The sequence below is a fragment of the Rhinoraja longicauda genome, chromosome 9 (assembly GCF_053455715.1).
Source record: "Rhinoraja longicauda isolate Sanriku21f chromosome 9, sRhiLon1.1, whole genome shotgun sequence".
In the NCBI taxonomy this organism is placed as follows: domain Eukaryota; kingdom Metazoa; phylum Chordata; class Chondrichthyes; order Rajiformes; family Arhynchobatidae; genus Rhinoraja; species Rhinoraja longicauda.
Window position 1 is genome coordinate 14454710 of NC_135961.1, and position 16963 is coordinate 14471672.

The 16963-nt window shown below is 43.3% G+C and overlaps 1 protein-coding gene across 1 annotated transcript in view; it reads left to right on the forward strand.

Annotated features, from left to right (window-relative positions):
• Nucleotides 1–6518: 6518 nt before the first annotated feature.
• The window catches only part of LOC144596908 (uncharacterized), a 148749-nt gene continuing 138304 nt past the window's right edge, over nt 6519–16963 (forward strand). Inside the window, exons 1-3 of the mRNA XM_078405784.1 lie at nt 6519–6601; nt 6674–6856; nt 8597–8729. Of these exons, the coding sequence (XP_078261910.1) occupies nt 6544–6601; nt 6674–6856; nt 8597–8729 (374 nt within the window). The 5' untranslated portion in view covers nt 6519–6543. The remainder of the gene's footprint in view (nt 6602–6673; nt 6857–8596; nt 8730–16963) is intronic.

Sequence of the window (16963 nt, forward strand, 5' to 3'; positions counted from 1 at the left end):
CCATCTAATAAACCTTCTGGAACTAGTTGATGCCCATTTTTCTCGCTTCCTACCTGATTCCTACCAATATCAGGGTTTTCAACTTATCATATTGCTTATCGTATACCAATATAAGAAAATCAAAACAATTACAATAAATAATGTGCAAATGCTACTACATGTGGTAAAATCCTAACCCATGAGTGTACTTTAGCATTCAATCCTCAATTGCAGGATCCTTCCCACCAAATCCATCTTTTCAAAATGTCCTCTGCTTCTCTGCCATGCTTCCAAATAATACTGGAGCTCTCAGACCATTCATGGATATCATAACTATATCACCCTCCTTCATCAATGCCTTACAATCAGCACAGAGGTGTGATATTGGTGGAAGTTTGCTTGCAATAAATCTACTTGCTGTCTCATCCGAGCCATTTTGTAGCATAACAAAGTTTACTGTTATCAAATGTTCATCTGATGGTATCATCAATTCCTTGTCTCCAATAGTGATCTGTCTCGTGAGACACCGGATGTGACATTGTGACCAGGTAACGTACACTTCCGGTCATTTTACATACCATTTAGCAGAGGTACAGATGTTATATTTTCCCTGCGATAGAGCAACACTCAAAAAGGAGGCATTATCTTTTACATTAATTGCAATTTTACGATTATTATAATCTATACTTCCACAACTAGACTCTATCACATGGATTATCTCTTCTGGGCATGCCCAGTGATTCTCTCCTTGATACATTAATCCAACCTGATGCCCCTCGGTTCTTCATCAATTATTACTGCATGGTCAGGAGCATTGTGTATCGGTATCCAAGCTCCTTGTTTATATTGTCCAATGTTATGAACCTGACATAGGCCAAAAGTCTTAGTCTTCACCTGGTGTGGACCATTGAGAACAACTCCAATAATATATGGTGTAGGAAGGAACCGCTAATGCTGGTTTAAACCGAAGATAGACACAAAATGCTGGAATAACTCAGCGGGACAGGCAGCACCTCCTGATAGAAGGAATGGGTGACGTTTCGGGTCAAGACCCTTCTTCAGACTGAAGTCTTCAGTCATTGTTGGAAACGTCATCCAATAATATATGTTCCCTGAGCGCCTTGACATACTTAATCCACTTGACAAGCTCTTGTCAGGCATTGTGGGTAGCAGTCACGTTGCATATCCTGACTCTACTGTGTCACGTTGCATATCCCGACTCCACCATGTCAGTTTGCATAACCCAACTCCACTGTGTCAGGTTGCGGCCAAACTGACCATCCGTGACTCACGGTGCCAGGCGGAAGAGGGCTATGCCCAATCCAGCTGCCTACCCCTTTTCTGGGGTTACGTCGGCGCCCAGGTGGTGTTGGAGAGGGACTGTGCGCTGTCCACGGGCACCCTGGGGGATTTCTGGGACCGATGGGCACCGCGGGGGGTTGGATACATCCTGGATAGGGATTATAATATAGTTGTATAATAGTTTATTTTGGTACATTTGTTTATATTGTATTCTGGTGGTGGGTTCTGTTTTGTTTTATTGCATTGTAAATATTGTTTTTAAATAATTGAATACATTTTTTTATTTAAAAAAAACTGTGTCAGGGTGCATATCCCGACTCCACTGTGTCAGATGTGGAGTGAAAATCCAATTGGGGACATGGATCATTGGACATGGCGGTGGCTCATTGTAGGGTTAGGGTTAATGTCTCTCCTATCCAGTGATACTTTTCAACATGTTAAGCATTCCTAGTCTTCTTTCCATTAGGCAATCTTTGTTCACACCTCTAAAAGAAATGGACGCCAAATTCCCCCGGCTGTGTCCTCTGATCCTCCATTATAAGCTGTTTTCAGTTTTCCATCTGTTTTTGATTTTGCATTAGATTTGCCTAATCAACACTAATCAATTAAAAGCAAATGTTAAAGCAATGTAGGTGTTATTTACATTGTTCACGTTACACTTTCACCCTGCACCTTAATGATGGAACTAAAGTGGACCAATCCATTGATCATGTTAGCAATAACAGGAATATCTTCAGGATGCCTCTTCTCATTTATATAATAAAAGTTCACAATTAGACTCATTAGAACTCAGGGCACAGTAGTCTACTCAGAGAAGGAAATTACAGCATGCTGCGCATTAACGCTACAGATTTTCCGCATGGTTAGTTAATCCACTTCTACACCAATGGACCAATATTGCCCTCTGCCAGTGCTCTGAAGAGGTTTTTGCATGAAAGGTATCTGGGTCATCACATTTGCTTATATATTTGAGGAGTTATTGGTATGAATCCAAAATAAAATGAGTATAATCTGCTGAATTAATTGTTTTGCAATTCGAGTGCAGCCTTTGAAATGGGAGTTCTGGTTGAAATATAATAGAAATTGACTGGGAAGCAAGGTAAATGAGGGACAGTGCAAAGCTTGTTCAACTGTAAACTAATTTCAACGCATGCCTCATGATTACTTTATCTAATATTTTTTCAAGAATAACTACTACAGGAGCAGCTGGCAAAGACAGCTAAACAAGGCACCAGGGTATTAAGCATTGGCACAGAAGAAGCTACCATAATTTCGCTCACTCTGAGCTGCAAAGTAGTTGATACCAGGAGACGCCAATTACCGGGTGGTGTCTGTGGGAGAAAGGGAGCCTGAAATGTCACTCATGCCACCAGGAGGGAGATGATCGACACTGCAAGGTTCCACAATGTCACCAGGCCTGGCGTGAGAACACAACCTACACTTCGCCTCTTGCCCATTGCCCACCCTGGGCACCAGCAAACCCCTGATCTCCAAGTCCATTCATGCAAATAACTCATCAAACATGTTCTTTCACTAAATTTACACTCCTCACTCAACAGTCCTTATGTGGATTTAATTGCACTGTAGTATGTCTATGTAGGTGTTTATGCTCATGATCATTCATTCATCACTCATTCACTCATCTTACCTTCACACCCACCTTACATTATCACACCTTCTATTTTCCATTTTGCCTCGTGAATTTTTTTAGCATCTTCCTAAGTGAACCATCACTGCTTTATTAGCGTGTTCCACATTCTCATCGCCCTTTGATATACGAAATTATTCCTATGTGTAAGAAAGAACTGCAGATGCAGGTTTAAATTGACGTTTGACACAAAATGTTGAAATAACTCAATGGGACAGGCTCTCCAGAGATGCTGCCTGTCCCACTAAGTTACTCCAGCATTTTGTGTCTAATCAAGATTATTCCTAAATTGCTTGTTGGATGCGAAAGAGGTTTTTTTCTTCTCTTACAGCCATTGATTCAAGGTACCCCCCTGGATATTTATAGGGTTTGGTAGGTTAGATACATAGACATATATTTTAAGTATATTTACAGTAAGTATGATATCAAAGTATACATATATTAGCTCAAAAATCCTTCATCGAAACTGGAAATGGTTTCAAGCTAAAATATAAAACAAAGTTGTTTTATCACTTTCCTAGTCTGACAAGGGTCAGATAGCAAAGGGCTGCAGATCATGGAATCTGATCGGAAAGGAAGGAAAGGAAGGAAAGGCGGTGCAGGCTCGAAGGGCCGAATGGCCTACTCCTGCACCTATTTTCTATGTTTCTATGAACCAGATAAGGGAAAGATGGTGGACAAATGAGAACAGCTCGGAGGAAATCGGGAACAAAATTGTCTGATAGGCAGATGGAACCATGTGGGGGAGAGGAAGGAGAATGGGTAAGAGGGGGCTTGCAGGGTGGGGGGGGGGGGGGGGGGGGAAGGGGTTGGAAAGAAGGGTATGTTTGAGAGGATCAATGTTCTCAATTGTAACACAGATGCAGCTTACTAACCCACTGAGTACCTCCAGAAGTTTGTTTTCTGCTCCAGAGTCCAGCATCTGCAGTCTCTTGCATCTCTATTTTACTGCTCCCCGTGAAGTCTCTTCAAGGGGCCCCATTGGTACAGCGGTGGAGTTGCTGCCTTATAGTGCTTGCAGCGCCAGAGATCCAGGTTCGATGCCGACTAAGGGTGCTGTCTGTACAGAGTTTTACGTTCTCCCCGTGACCGCGTGGGTTTTCTCCGAGATCTTCAGTTTCCTCCCACACTCCAGACGTACAAGTTTGTAAGTTAATTGGCTTGGTGTGTGTGTAAATTGTCCCTAGTGTGTATTGGATAGTGTTAATGTGCGGGGTAATCGCTGGTCGGTGCGGACTCGGTGGGCCGAAGGACCTGTTTCTGCACTGTATCTCTAAACTAAACTAAACTAAACTAAATATGCCCACTTTGTGGAAGTTCGAATTTAGACCAGTGTCTGGAATTTCACAGGAAAGAAAACATGATTTTAGGCCCGAATGGGGACAGGTTGTGTCATTGATCCGGTTAGTGATTGTGTGCAATGTTGGTAGGGAGAGTTGATGAAGAGTGATCAGGATCTCTGCCAGACTCAAATCAAATGAAAATTAATTAATGGGCTATTGGTTGGGGATTTGGGACGTTGAGTCTGCTATGAATGTAATAATGTGGCCCAGGGTGAAATGGAGATTGAGCATTATTACGGTTCTCACAGACTGGGACGTTGACCTGGGGAACTCGGATGTGCTGATGGGGATATTGTGGTCTGCCCTGAATGAGGGTGAAGAGAGTCAAGAGACAAGAACGTTTAATTGTTGTATGTGTTGACAACGGAACAATTACATTCTTACGTGCAACCGAATAGGTCTGGAAGCAAAATATTCATAGATAACATATAATACACAAAAAAATATATATATATATATAAGCAAGTTTAGTAATATCACCGTACTCATCTTCCACAAATCAACTCCACCAAAGTCAATAGGACAGAATACATGGGAGATGCATACAGCTGATACATAGACTGTTAGCAACAAGTTCACTCCCTGGGTTTCTCCTTCCTACGTGGCAGGTAGAAGATTGGGACGGAAAGCTGCTTGCCACTGACATAATAATCTCTTTAAATGAGGACACTCAGGACAGCAGCGTGAAGGGCAAAACAAACTAGAAACAGTTAGAATGGAGTAATTTTACAGCAGAAATTACTGTTGCTTGATCTCGCTGCCAACAAAACTATGCGGCACGGTGGCACAGCGGTAGAGTTGCTGCCTTACAGCGAATGCAGCGCCGGAGACTCAAGTTCGATCCTGACTACGGGCGCCATCTGTATGGAGTTTGTACGTTCTCCCCGTGACCTGTGTGGGTTTTCTCCGAGATCTTCGGTTTCCTCCCACACTCCAAAGACGTACAGATATGTAGGTTAATTGACTGGGTAAATGTAAAAATTGTCCCTAGTGTGTGTAGGATAGTGTTAGTGTGCGGGGATCGTTGGGCGGCGCTGACTCAGTGGGCCAAAGGGCCTGTCTCCGCGCTGTATCTCTAAATCCAAATTTTAAAAAAACCATATTTGACTCAAATGTGATCCAGAAATGTGCCAAACTAGCGAAACACTCCTCTGCCACCTAAACTAAATAGGCAAACCACTCCTCCATTGCCTTTCAGAGGTAAATTCCTTATGAAAATCAGTTATGAGAGCTTGAGGACTGTTTTTGTAAAATGTCTCATTTATTGCACCTCTGTGGCAGGGGTGTTTTATTTACGTTAGTTATATTGAATCCAGCAGGTCCATATCAACAGCAATATCAGCAACAGCTGTTAATCGTTTTCAAGATTAACATAATGCGTATATAATGAGTGATTTCTTTCCAACCCTTTCTACTAATTGCTAACTGTTTCATGGTTGTAATGAATCGTTACCTTTAAAATGCAGATGAAACACGGCTGCAATAACAAATCTGTGAGGGTGCTTTCATTTTAATTTGGCTTTCCACATTCAAATATTTGCAGTTCATAACAATTCATCACTGGGTTCGCAACAAAAGTAGCATTTATTGAGAGAAAACATCTAATTACTAATGCTTCTGTCTAATGATATTTCAAAAAATGTTTCACAAAATTGCTGGCTATATTGGCGTTATACTGGTGTTGGCCAAGCCGGCCGCTAATACAAATGCTGATGACAGCTACTGTGCTGTCTCTCAGATTTGGAATGCGGAGCTGTTTTGTGCAGTGCCACTAGTACGTTCGAAGCCGAGGAAATATACATAATAAATATCCCAGGTAGTGTAAATGATGTAATTAGGTGCTGGAAAAAAAAGTCAGAGCAGTAATCCTGTCACAGCTGGAATTCAAATCCTTCTTCCTGCACAACACAGTGTGGGTGACAAATTGCAAGGGGTAAATGTCTGTAAAGCTGGCAGAGATGTGGGCCTTTAACAGTCTTTTAAAGCACTTCACTATTCTGGTGACATAACACCATACTGCCCATTTAATTCCAAGAATGAAACCCGACTAGAGCTAGGGCCAAAACCCAGTGCTATTCCACGTGCAATATTATATGTGATTATACATATTCTATTTCTGTATCAGAACCACTCTGTTTTTTGCAATGCGGCAATTATTTATGGTGAGTATTTGCTGGAAATAGGAGCAGGACTCATTGCAGCATGTAATTAATGTTTCAACTGCAGAGTAAAGCTCTTTGATGGAATTGCTGCACCTCAGTTCCTGTCTCAATGTTCCATCAACTCTTCCAGACAACTGCGGAATGTACAGCCAGCAAGAAGCCTTCAGGTAAGCAGCTGCTTTGTCCCATTAGATTGCTGGTGGATTTCTAGGAAGCTATTTATGTCTTGTTTGTCATAGAATTGATGTTCGAGAGGAAAAAATGTTTCTCAGCGGTGGAGTTGCTGCCTTACAGCGAATGCAGCGCCGGAGACTCAGGTTCGATCCTGACTACGGGCGCCGTCTGTACCGAGTTTGCACGTTCGACCTGCGTGGGTTTTCTCCGAGATCTTCGGTTTCCTCCCACACTCCAAAGACGTACAGGTAATTAGGTTAATTGACTGGGTAAATGTGAAAATTGTCCCTAGTGTGTGTAGGATAGTGTTAATGTGCGGGGATCGCTGGGCGGCGCGGACCCGGTGGGCCGAAGGGCCTGTTTCCGCACTGTATCTCTAAATCTAAAAAAAAATGATGACATTATTTGACACTCTGTTGAATCTCTGCAATGAGTTGGAGGGAGAGCAAAATTTAATGTGTGAGGGGCAAAGTTTAAACAAGATGAGCACGTTTTTTTACACATAGGCTGGTGGGTGCCTGAAACGCACTGCCAGTGGTAGTGATAGAGGCAGGTCCGATAGTGGCATTTAAGAGGCTTTTGGATTGGCACATAAATATGCACGGATTGGAGGGATATGGATTATGTGCAGGCAGATACGACTTGGCATCATGTTCAGCACAGACATTGTGGGCCGAAGAGCCTGTTCCTGTGCTGTACTGTTCTATGTTCTATGGTCTAAAATCAAGACCATAGAACAGACCCAGGATTTGAAATGACTCCATGACCAGGAGCAACCATCTTCTGAAGAAACAGGAGCTGTAGGTGAGACTGAAACCATGTCGCTCCAAGATCCTCCTCTACCCCCACCCACGTCCCACCCCCTCCACCAGCACACCGCTGGCAAACGTCCAATGTGTTGAAAACCAAACTGGATGAAGTTAAAGCTGGATATCCCACCCCATGCTGATGCTAAGTTTGCACTTGGGGAACTATTACACATCACCAATAGCCTTGAAATGAAGTACCCCGAGACCTTGTTCATAACAGCCAAGGACTTCAATCAGGTCAACCTCAAGAGTGAGCTGCCCAAATACTATCAGCACATCTCCTGTCCAACCAGAGGCCCAAACACCCTCGGCCACAGCTACACAACCATCAAATATGCTTGCCATCAAAGACTCCTCCAACTAGGCCTTGACAGGAGTCTGCATCGTTGCCTCAGCGCTCTAACTTGGTCTGACCACCTGGCTGTGCTTCTACTCCTGTTTACAAGCAGAAACTGGAGCAGGACAATCCAGCGCAGAAAGTCGTGCAGTGCAGGGCTGAGGAAACGGATGAGATCCTTCTTGACTGCTGTGAGTTGGTGGACTGGTCCATATTCAAGGTCTCTGCGGCCCATCTAATTGAGTATGTCACTGCCATCATCAGACCTCATCAGCAAGTGTGCAGAGGAATGTGTACCAAATAAACCAATCCAAGTTCTCCCTTAACCTTGGCTATGTTGCCTGAAAATGCAAACATAATGTGAAATACCACATGTGTGCTGAGATTAGAACATAGAACATACAACTGTACAGTACAGGAATGGGCCCTTTGGCCCACAATGTTTGTGACAAACATGATGCCGTTAAACTGATTTCATCTACATGATCCATATCCCTCTATTCCCTGCACTCCCAGAGACCTATCTAAAAGCCTCCTAAACGCCACTATCATATTTGCCTCCACCACCACCCTGGCATTGAGTTCCAGGCACCCCCCCATGCCATGCGAAAATCCTGCCCCGCACATCTATATATATAACTAAAACTCTCATCTTGTGTGTATACATGTATGTATGCATGTATGCGTGTTCCCAAAGTACTGCCAAAACGGTACACGATAGCGCAACAATTTTAGGCCCACCTTACTCGCCGTTCGCCTGCGGTGTGCATTGATCAAGCTTTGTTACATTTTCAAAGTAATTAACTCAATAAACTTTAATAAATGCGCTCCCCTCTGCACAGGACCGGCGTGCCACGCCCCTGACCTTCCTCCCGTGGTGCAGCGTGGCGGCAGAGGGTCAAAGAAGATGGCCGTCGGCAGGACGGACATGCGGCAGCACCTTGCTGCCGCACTCCTGCAGCTGGCCGCTGCGGGGTGAGTGGCTCCCTCTCCCCTTTCCTCTCCCCCCTCGCCCGCCCCCCCAGGCTGGCACCGGGTCCACGGGTAGTCAGTTGGTGGAGGGTTGCCTGGCTCGCAGGAGAGGTTTGGACCCGACGGGTCCACGGATCGTCTAGTCTCCATTAAACTTTCCCCCTCTCACCTTATAACCATGCCCTATAGTGTTGGACATTTACATCCTGGGGGAAAGGTTCTGACTGTCTGCCCTATCAATGTCTCTCATTATTTTACATACTTCTATCAAGTCTTTCAATCTCCAATGTTTCAGAGAAAGCAATTCAAGTCTATGTAACCTCCCCCTGTACCTGAAACCTTGAAATCCAGATTCTGGAGGAGCATGAAATTCTGCCACACCTGAAAGGGCTGTTGGGGTCCTTGGATGGAGTCAAGGAATGAGATATAAGGACGGAAGTTATATCTCCCCTTAGACTAAGCATTTGATTTTCTTCCCAAATATCTTTTTACTTAGTTCTGTTTTGAAATGTCGTTGCATCACTTTTGTGAAGTGCCTTGGGAGGTTTTACTGCGCTGAAGTCATTATTTAGAGGCAGTTTATTTGTGGGGTTTTTTTGTCCCTGTTACCGCTGAAATCGGATGGGCAAATGAAACAAACACAAAAAAATGAATTGTGGCATCTGGAGGTGCCTTGCAACCAATCATGGTTTTCTATATTGCTTTATAGAACAACAAAAAAATGTTACCGAAAATTATATATTTTGTGGTGGTGGATTTGGAATCATTTGAAGTGAGCTCCAGTGGTGCAAAGTCTAAGTCCTGAAGTATTTAAGGGTATGTCGGCAGCAATCTTTTTCTGACTCTTTTGATGTGAGTTTGAGTGTATAGGTTTACAGTGAGTCAGCTGCCTTTTCTGATCTCTGCCCCAAGCATATTTTCAAGTTTCTACCATTTAAATTCAGTGCAAAGGTGTCCTACCTTCTGCACGTGTATAATTGTGCTGCCTCATTCTATTGATCTATGCGGTGGAACTTGAATACATTAACCTAAAACCCAATATAATTTGCAAAGGGCTGTCTGCAAGAAAATAAAATATTCTGCAACAGAAAAGTCCTGATGAATAAGGAGTAATTGGAGCAAAATTAAAGTGTGTGCAATCAACATTAAGTTAATCAACTCAGTGACTACGTTTAGAATAAAAAAAGCTAAGAATGCAAAAATTCACATTTTAGTGAGACATTGACTGAATAAAATTGTTTATTTTCTCACATTAACAGCTGCATTTTCAAACCCAGGAGGATTCTCATTCAAAGGAAGAGATTTTAACCACATGAACAAGCATTACACAGATGGTTAAAACAAAGTTTTAGGTACCTTATACTTGTTGCTTATATTGAGGTTGATTACTTCTGCTGAAAAATTTTGTACCCGCCTTACGCCTTCCACAGCTCTCCAGATATATGGATAGCATCCTCAGACATAGTCATGGTGTTGAACAGCATGGAAACAGGCCCCTCGTCCAATTAGCCAACGCTGACCAACATGCCCCATCTACACTAGTCCACCTGCATGCATTTGGGCCCACATCCCTCTAAACCTATCCAATCCATGTATCTGTCCAAATGTTTATTAAATGTTATGAGTAATAAAGAGAGCTGTGGTCACCTGTGAATCGCTCGCTGTGAATGGCAATTTCCCTCTACATAAATCATGCAGCAGTTTTCTCATGACATGATTGCTACTGCATCAGGTGACAGGTGCGACTTAAAGATCTTTAGAGTGAGGCCAACAGGGGCATTTGGTCAACTGATAGGTGAGAGAATGACCACGGGAAAGTCATTCTAAGCCAGATGGTCAGCAGATGTTCAGGTGAAATGGCAACAGGTTGCAATGTCTATCACTTCAAATGTGGCAAGGAGCAGCCCAACCACACATTTTGGTCTTCTCGATGCTCAAGGACCACCCACGCGCAGTCTTACGAATCTAACTGATGAGTTTTGCATTGTGCCATTCATTGGAAAGCTATTATTTTGGTGGACGGACTGAAGACGTTGTTGTGCTGTTGGTACTATCAATGAAATCATGCCCAACAATTAGCCTTAGCCTTAGCTGGGCGGCACGGTAGCATAGCGGTAGAGCTACTGCCTTACAGCTTGAGAGACCTTGATTCGATCCTGACTATGGGTGCTTGTCTGCATGGAGTTTGTACGTTCTCCCCGTGACCTGCGTGGGTTTTCTCCGAGATATTCAGTTTCCTCCCACATTCCAAAGACGTACAGGTTTGTAGGTTAATTGGCTTGGTATAAATGTCAATTGTCCCTAGTGTGTGTAGGATAGTGTGATTGTCCGGGATCGCTGTTCGTTGCTGACTCGGTGGGCAGGAGGGTCTGTGCACGGCCAGGAACATGAAGTTGTTGACTCTCTCCACCATCATGCCATAGATGAAGACAGGTTCTGTAGCTTTCCCTTCCTGAAGTCAACAATCAGCTCCTTCATTTTGCTCATTTTGAGAGCAAGATTGTTGTTCTGGCACCTTTCAGTCAGATTATCGTTCTCCCTCCTATACTTTAAATCATCGTTACCTATTACACATCCCACATGGCAAATTTAAAGATGGCTTTGGAACTGTGTCAGCTATAGAGAGAGGGTAGTGCAGCAAATGGAGCATAGTCTTGAGATCCCCCTACACTGATGGTCAGAGAAAGTGTTATTGCCAATAGTATTCATGAGGCCTGCTGTTGAGTGGGCCGAGAAGCCATTTGCACAGAGATTAGCAGAGATCCAGTTCCCTGACTTAGACAATACGTTTAGATGGGATGATGGTATTGAACACAGAGCTGTAATTGATGGATAACAGCCTGAGATACATGTTCTTATCTTCCAAGTGGCACAGTGCAGAATGGAGAACAGCAAAATCACATCCTCCATCGATCTATTGTGGTGGTAGGCAAATTGGGGTGGGTTCTGATCCTAAGTAAGACAGGGGTTGATATATATCATAACCAATCGCTCACAGCAATTCATCATTGGTCGGTAGTCACCTTGCTCTTTTTGGGTACCGCTATCAAGGATGTCCTTTTAAAGCAGGTGTGGACCTCAGACCACAGTAGTGAGAGCTGGAAGATGTTCCGTGAAACCTCAAGCCAGTTGGTCCACGCAGGTTTTAAGAACATTGCCAGGTGGACCATCAGGACCAGAAGCTTTTCAATGGTTCACCAATGTGAAGGATCTTCTGAAGTCTGCCTCACTGAGATCACGGTGTCTTTGGGAACTAGGCAGGATTGTGAAGGTACATCAATGTTTTCCCTTTCAAAGCAAGAATAGAACGTACTGAGCTCATCCGAGAGTGAAGCATTGTTGTATTGTGGAACAGCGATCCAAATGTTTGAAGTACTTCTGACATTTTACTAACCCACGTTGTGAAGTGTGTCATGAAATCGTGTACTGGAGCAATCAGCATGAAACTGTAATCTTCAAAATGAAGGTATCTTCTGATGCTGACCTCCAAGCCCTGATGTCAAACAAAGTGAAATTCAAAGGCTTAGAGTGTGGTGTAAACATGTGTTTACCGCTTACTAAATGCTGAGATGAAGTTGACAAATATGTGACAAGTTAGTGCCAAATACGATTCCATTGACCATCTTTTAATGATAAATCCAATTTGAAGATATATAATTCCAAAAGATTCAAAGCCTTGAGCCAAGAGAGGAAAATGCAAGGACAGCAAACAACAACATTAATAGAGTTTCCTGCAAGTACACAAAAATACAAAAACACTATGTATGCAGTGACAAAAGATGACTGCTATTAATTTTTTTCCACATGGACCGTGCCAAATTACCATGCCATCTGTCAGGAACTCCACTCCACAATATCCGGAGGTAGTTGGTTGAGGAACACTGCCAAGAAGATAATGCTCTATGAAATTTATCCTTTATGTTTAAAAAACATTAGAGCAAGGTTCAATTAACCCAGCCTTACATGATGCATTATTTAGCCACTGAGTTGTTTTATTAACTTTGCTGATGAAGACGGTTGGATGACAGATGGCCAATCTTCCTGTCTTCTCTGAGCCTCTTAAATTCCCCTTTATGTTCCACATGAGAAACAGCAAGCAATGCCGCTGCTGCTACTGTTAGAACCTTGTAGAAAATAAGTCAAAATATCACTTAGAGATGAACCACAGTGGTTTGTAATGTGTGTAGGGTTGCATGTCCATTCAGAATATAGACACAAAATGCTGGAGTAACTCAGCAGGATAGGCAGCATCTCTGGAAAGAAAGTAAACCAGCACCTGCGATTGCTTCCTACACATTTTGTGTGAATGTCCATTCATTTTTGATAGAAATTGTTAAGAGCAATGCTCACTTCCACACCCAACTGCCTGAAGAAGGGTCTCAACCCAAAACGTCACCCATTCCTGCTCTCCAGAGATGCTGCCTGTCCCGCTGGGTTACTCCAGCTTTTTTTGTCTATCTTTGGTTTAAACCAGCATCTACAGTTCCTTCTTACCCAAATTTCTGATGTTTGCTGTAGGAATGTAAGGAGATGCACTTGGTCCATTAATCTATAATGCCAAGCCAACCATTTGCATTTTCCTTCATCTGGTGCATCTCTTCTACTGCACTGCAGTACCACCAAGAACTATAAACTGAAATCAGGGGCATTCTCTGGCAAAGATGCATCTTTACTGCATGAACTTAATGCATGTTCGTTTTGAACAGACAAACTAAGTTCACCAAGGTGCTGCCTTAGTTACTTAGGCATCTTAGGCTTACGTTCAGCATGTCTACCAGGATTCACTCAAACATCTACAGATACACTATAGAGCATATTCTAGTGGAATACATCCTAGCCTGGTATGGCAACTGTTCTGCATTTGACTGTCTGAATCAGCTAAGTATGGTGAACGCAACCCAGTCCATCACATGCTCGTCACCTTATTCCATCCAGTGTATCTTCATGGTCCGTTGCATCAGGAATGTTGGAAGGATTGTCAAGGATGCCTTTCTTTTTTCTCTCTTCTACCTTTTGAGAGAAGATAGAGGAGCTTGAAAGCCTGCACATCTAGGCAAGAATAACTTCTTCCCTATCAAACTCCTGAACCAATCTCCTCTTTGATGGCCCTTTCCAGGAGGTGGTGCCACATACCCTTTAACTTTAACATTTGATTATTCCATTATTACACTAATATTTTTTGCACTATTTCAGATTGTGCTGTAGTCCGAAACACCATTCTACTGTAGGGCACTCATCTTTGTATTAGTAGTTGTTTCTATCACTCTTACGTATCGTATAATGTTTACTCAACAAGCTTCACACAAACATGAAATTTCATTGTACCCTGTTTCATAAGAAAATGAAACTAATCCAATCTAATCAAAAAGGCATTCCACATGATCATTGTCATCAACTCTGTTGCTATCTTACCACCTACCAAGCAATTGATTCTTGAAATAACCTTGGATGGAATTGTGTTAACATGGAAAAGAATCAGAGTTAGCTTCTAGAAATAAACATCGTAAGAGACTGAAATTAATTTGGCAATGTTTGGTCCAATTTGTTCAATTTCTATTCTTTTGAACAACCACCCTGCTGTTTGTTGTGAAGTTCCAATGATTCAGAGTCACTCCATACATTTTCTGTAATGCAACAATTACCTGAAAGACTAAAACTTTGCCATGTTTAGCCCGTTGCAAAAAATGGTGGTTATATTTATTCTAAACAAAAAAATTAATTTTAAAGCTACTGATTGTCAAATGTTTTAGATGCATTATAGTCCAGAAATTCCTAATTGGGCGAGTCAATGCTGCAGTGGAAGCACATAATAAGCTGAATGCTCCTGATGTTGAAGCCTTGCTTCCATGGCAAGCAATGTCGCAATTTACAGAAGCTTCATAACTGACAATGAAACATCAGACTGTAAATCTGCCGAGGTGTGAATTTATTTAGCTTCCATATCACCAGGTGTATTGAAGCTGTATTGGAACTCATGTGTGCAGAATGATACTGAATAGCTTCTTAGGCCCCCTCGGTCATGGCTGACCGTGGGTGATGCATCCTAGTTGGCTGCTTGCTCCACACCTCGGCTAGAGCAGCATCGCTTGTGGCTGAAGAGACCAATGCTGGAGTGACAGTCTCTGTCGCAAGGGTCACATTTGTGTGCGGTCTCTGGTCTGTTGAAGTTGCTGCGCTCCTTTCTGCTTGCCCGCTTTTCTGCTGCTGCATTCATCAGTTTCTCTTCCCCCGTTTTGAGACGTTGGTTCAGGATACCTCTCCACCTCGTACGGTCAGCTGCAAGGCTCTCCCAGGTCTCCACATCAATGTCGAGCACCTTCAAATCTCTCTTGCAGACATCCTTGTATCGTAGCTGGGGGCGGCCGATGGTTCTCCTCCCAGATGTTAGCTCTCCATAGAGGATGTCTTTTGGAATAAGGCCATCCACCATGTGGTGGACATGGCCCATCCACCGCAGCCTGCACTGCCTGAGTAGAGAGTACATGCTCGGAAGGCCAGCGCCAGACACAATCTCAATGTTGGACACTCTGTCTTGCCAGGGTATACCCAGGATACTGAATAGCACCTCCCCACAAAAAAAACAACAGGAATTTGCAGCCAGAATATTTTCACCTCTAACATGTAGCCTGCAGAATTTACAGTGGCGATCTAGTAGTGAAAGTTCTTTGTATAGGAATCAAACAATACTTTGTATGGGAGTCATACAGTCATTGTCTCACAGCATGAACCATACCCTTCAACCCAACTTGCCCACACCAGCCAACATGTCTCATCTACACTAATCCTGGGTTTGACCCATATCCCTCTAAACCTGTCCTATCCATGTACCTGTCTAAATGTTTATCAAACGTTGCCATAGTACCCGCCTCAACTACCTCCCTGGCAGCTTGTTCAATACAACTACCATCCTTTGTGTGAAAAAGTTAGCTCTCAGGTTCCTATTAAATAGACAATAGACAATAGAAAATAGGTGCAGGAGAAGGCCATTCAATGTGATCATGGCTGATCATTCTCAATCAGTACCCCGTTCCTGCCTTCTCCCCATACCCCCTGACTCCGCTATCCTTAAGAGCTCTATCTAGCTCTCTCTTGAATGTATTCAGAGAATTGGCCTCCACTGCCCTCTGAGGCAGAGAATTCCACAGATTTTTGCCTCCCTCACCTTAAACCTTTATCCTCTGGTTCTTTATTCCCCTACTCTGGGCAAGAGAATCTGTGTATCTACCCGATCTATTCCTCTCATGATTTTCTACACCTCATCATCCTGCGCATCACAAGAAATAAAGTCCTAGCCTGCTCAATCTCTCCCTAAAATCGAGGATAACATGAACAGAAATTATCTCTCAAATATGCCTTACTTTGTGCATTCTCAGCATTACTTTGTGCATTCGTATTGCTTTATTCCTATGTTAACATTGCTGGGTTTCTTTGGTAATCCTGCACAATTATATCATGAGACTTGGAAGAGATGGTACCCTTTGCCTCCAGGAAAGCACAGTATCTTCTTTTCTACCCAAACATGGTAGTTCTTACACATTCTAGGCTAGCAGTAGCACTAGCAAGTAGAAAGTTGAACTAAAACAGTTTGCCTTTCATTTACCTACTTTTGTGACCTTGTGGTGTCTGAAAATAGACAATAGACAATAGGTGCAGGAGTAGGCCATTCAGCCCTTCGAGCCAGCACCGCCATTCAATGCGATCATGGCTGATCACTCTCAATCAGTACCCCGTTCCTGCCTTCTCCCCATACCCCCTCACTCCGCTATCCTTAAGAGCTCTATCCAGCTCTCTCTTGAAAGCATCCAACGAACTGGCCTCCACTGCCTTCTGAGGCAGAGAATTCCACACCTTCACCACCCTCTGACTGAAAAAGTTCTTCCTCATCTCCGTTCTAAATGGCCTACCCCTTATTCTTAAATTGTGGCCCCTTGTTCTGGACTCCCCCAACATTGGGAACATGTTATCTGCCTCTAATGTGTCCAATCCCCTAATTATCTTATATGTTTCAATAAGATCCCCCCTCATCCTTCTAAATTCCAGTGTATACAAGCCCAATCGCTCCAGCCTTTCAACATACGACAGTCCCGCCATTCCGGGAATTAACCTAGTGAACCTACGCTGCACGCCCTCCATAGCAAGAATATCCTTCCTCAAATTTGGAGAACAAAACTGCACACAGTACTCCAGGTGCGGTCTCACCAGGGCCCGGTACAACTGTAGAAGGACCTCTTTGCTCC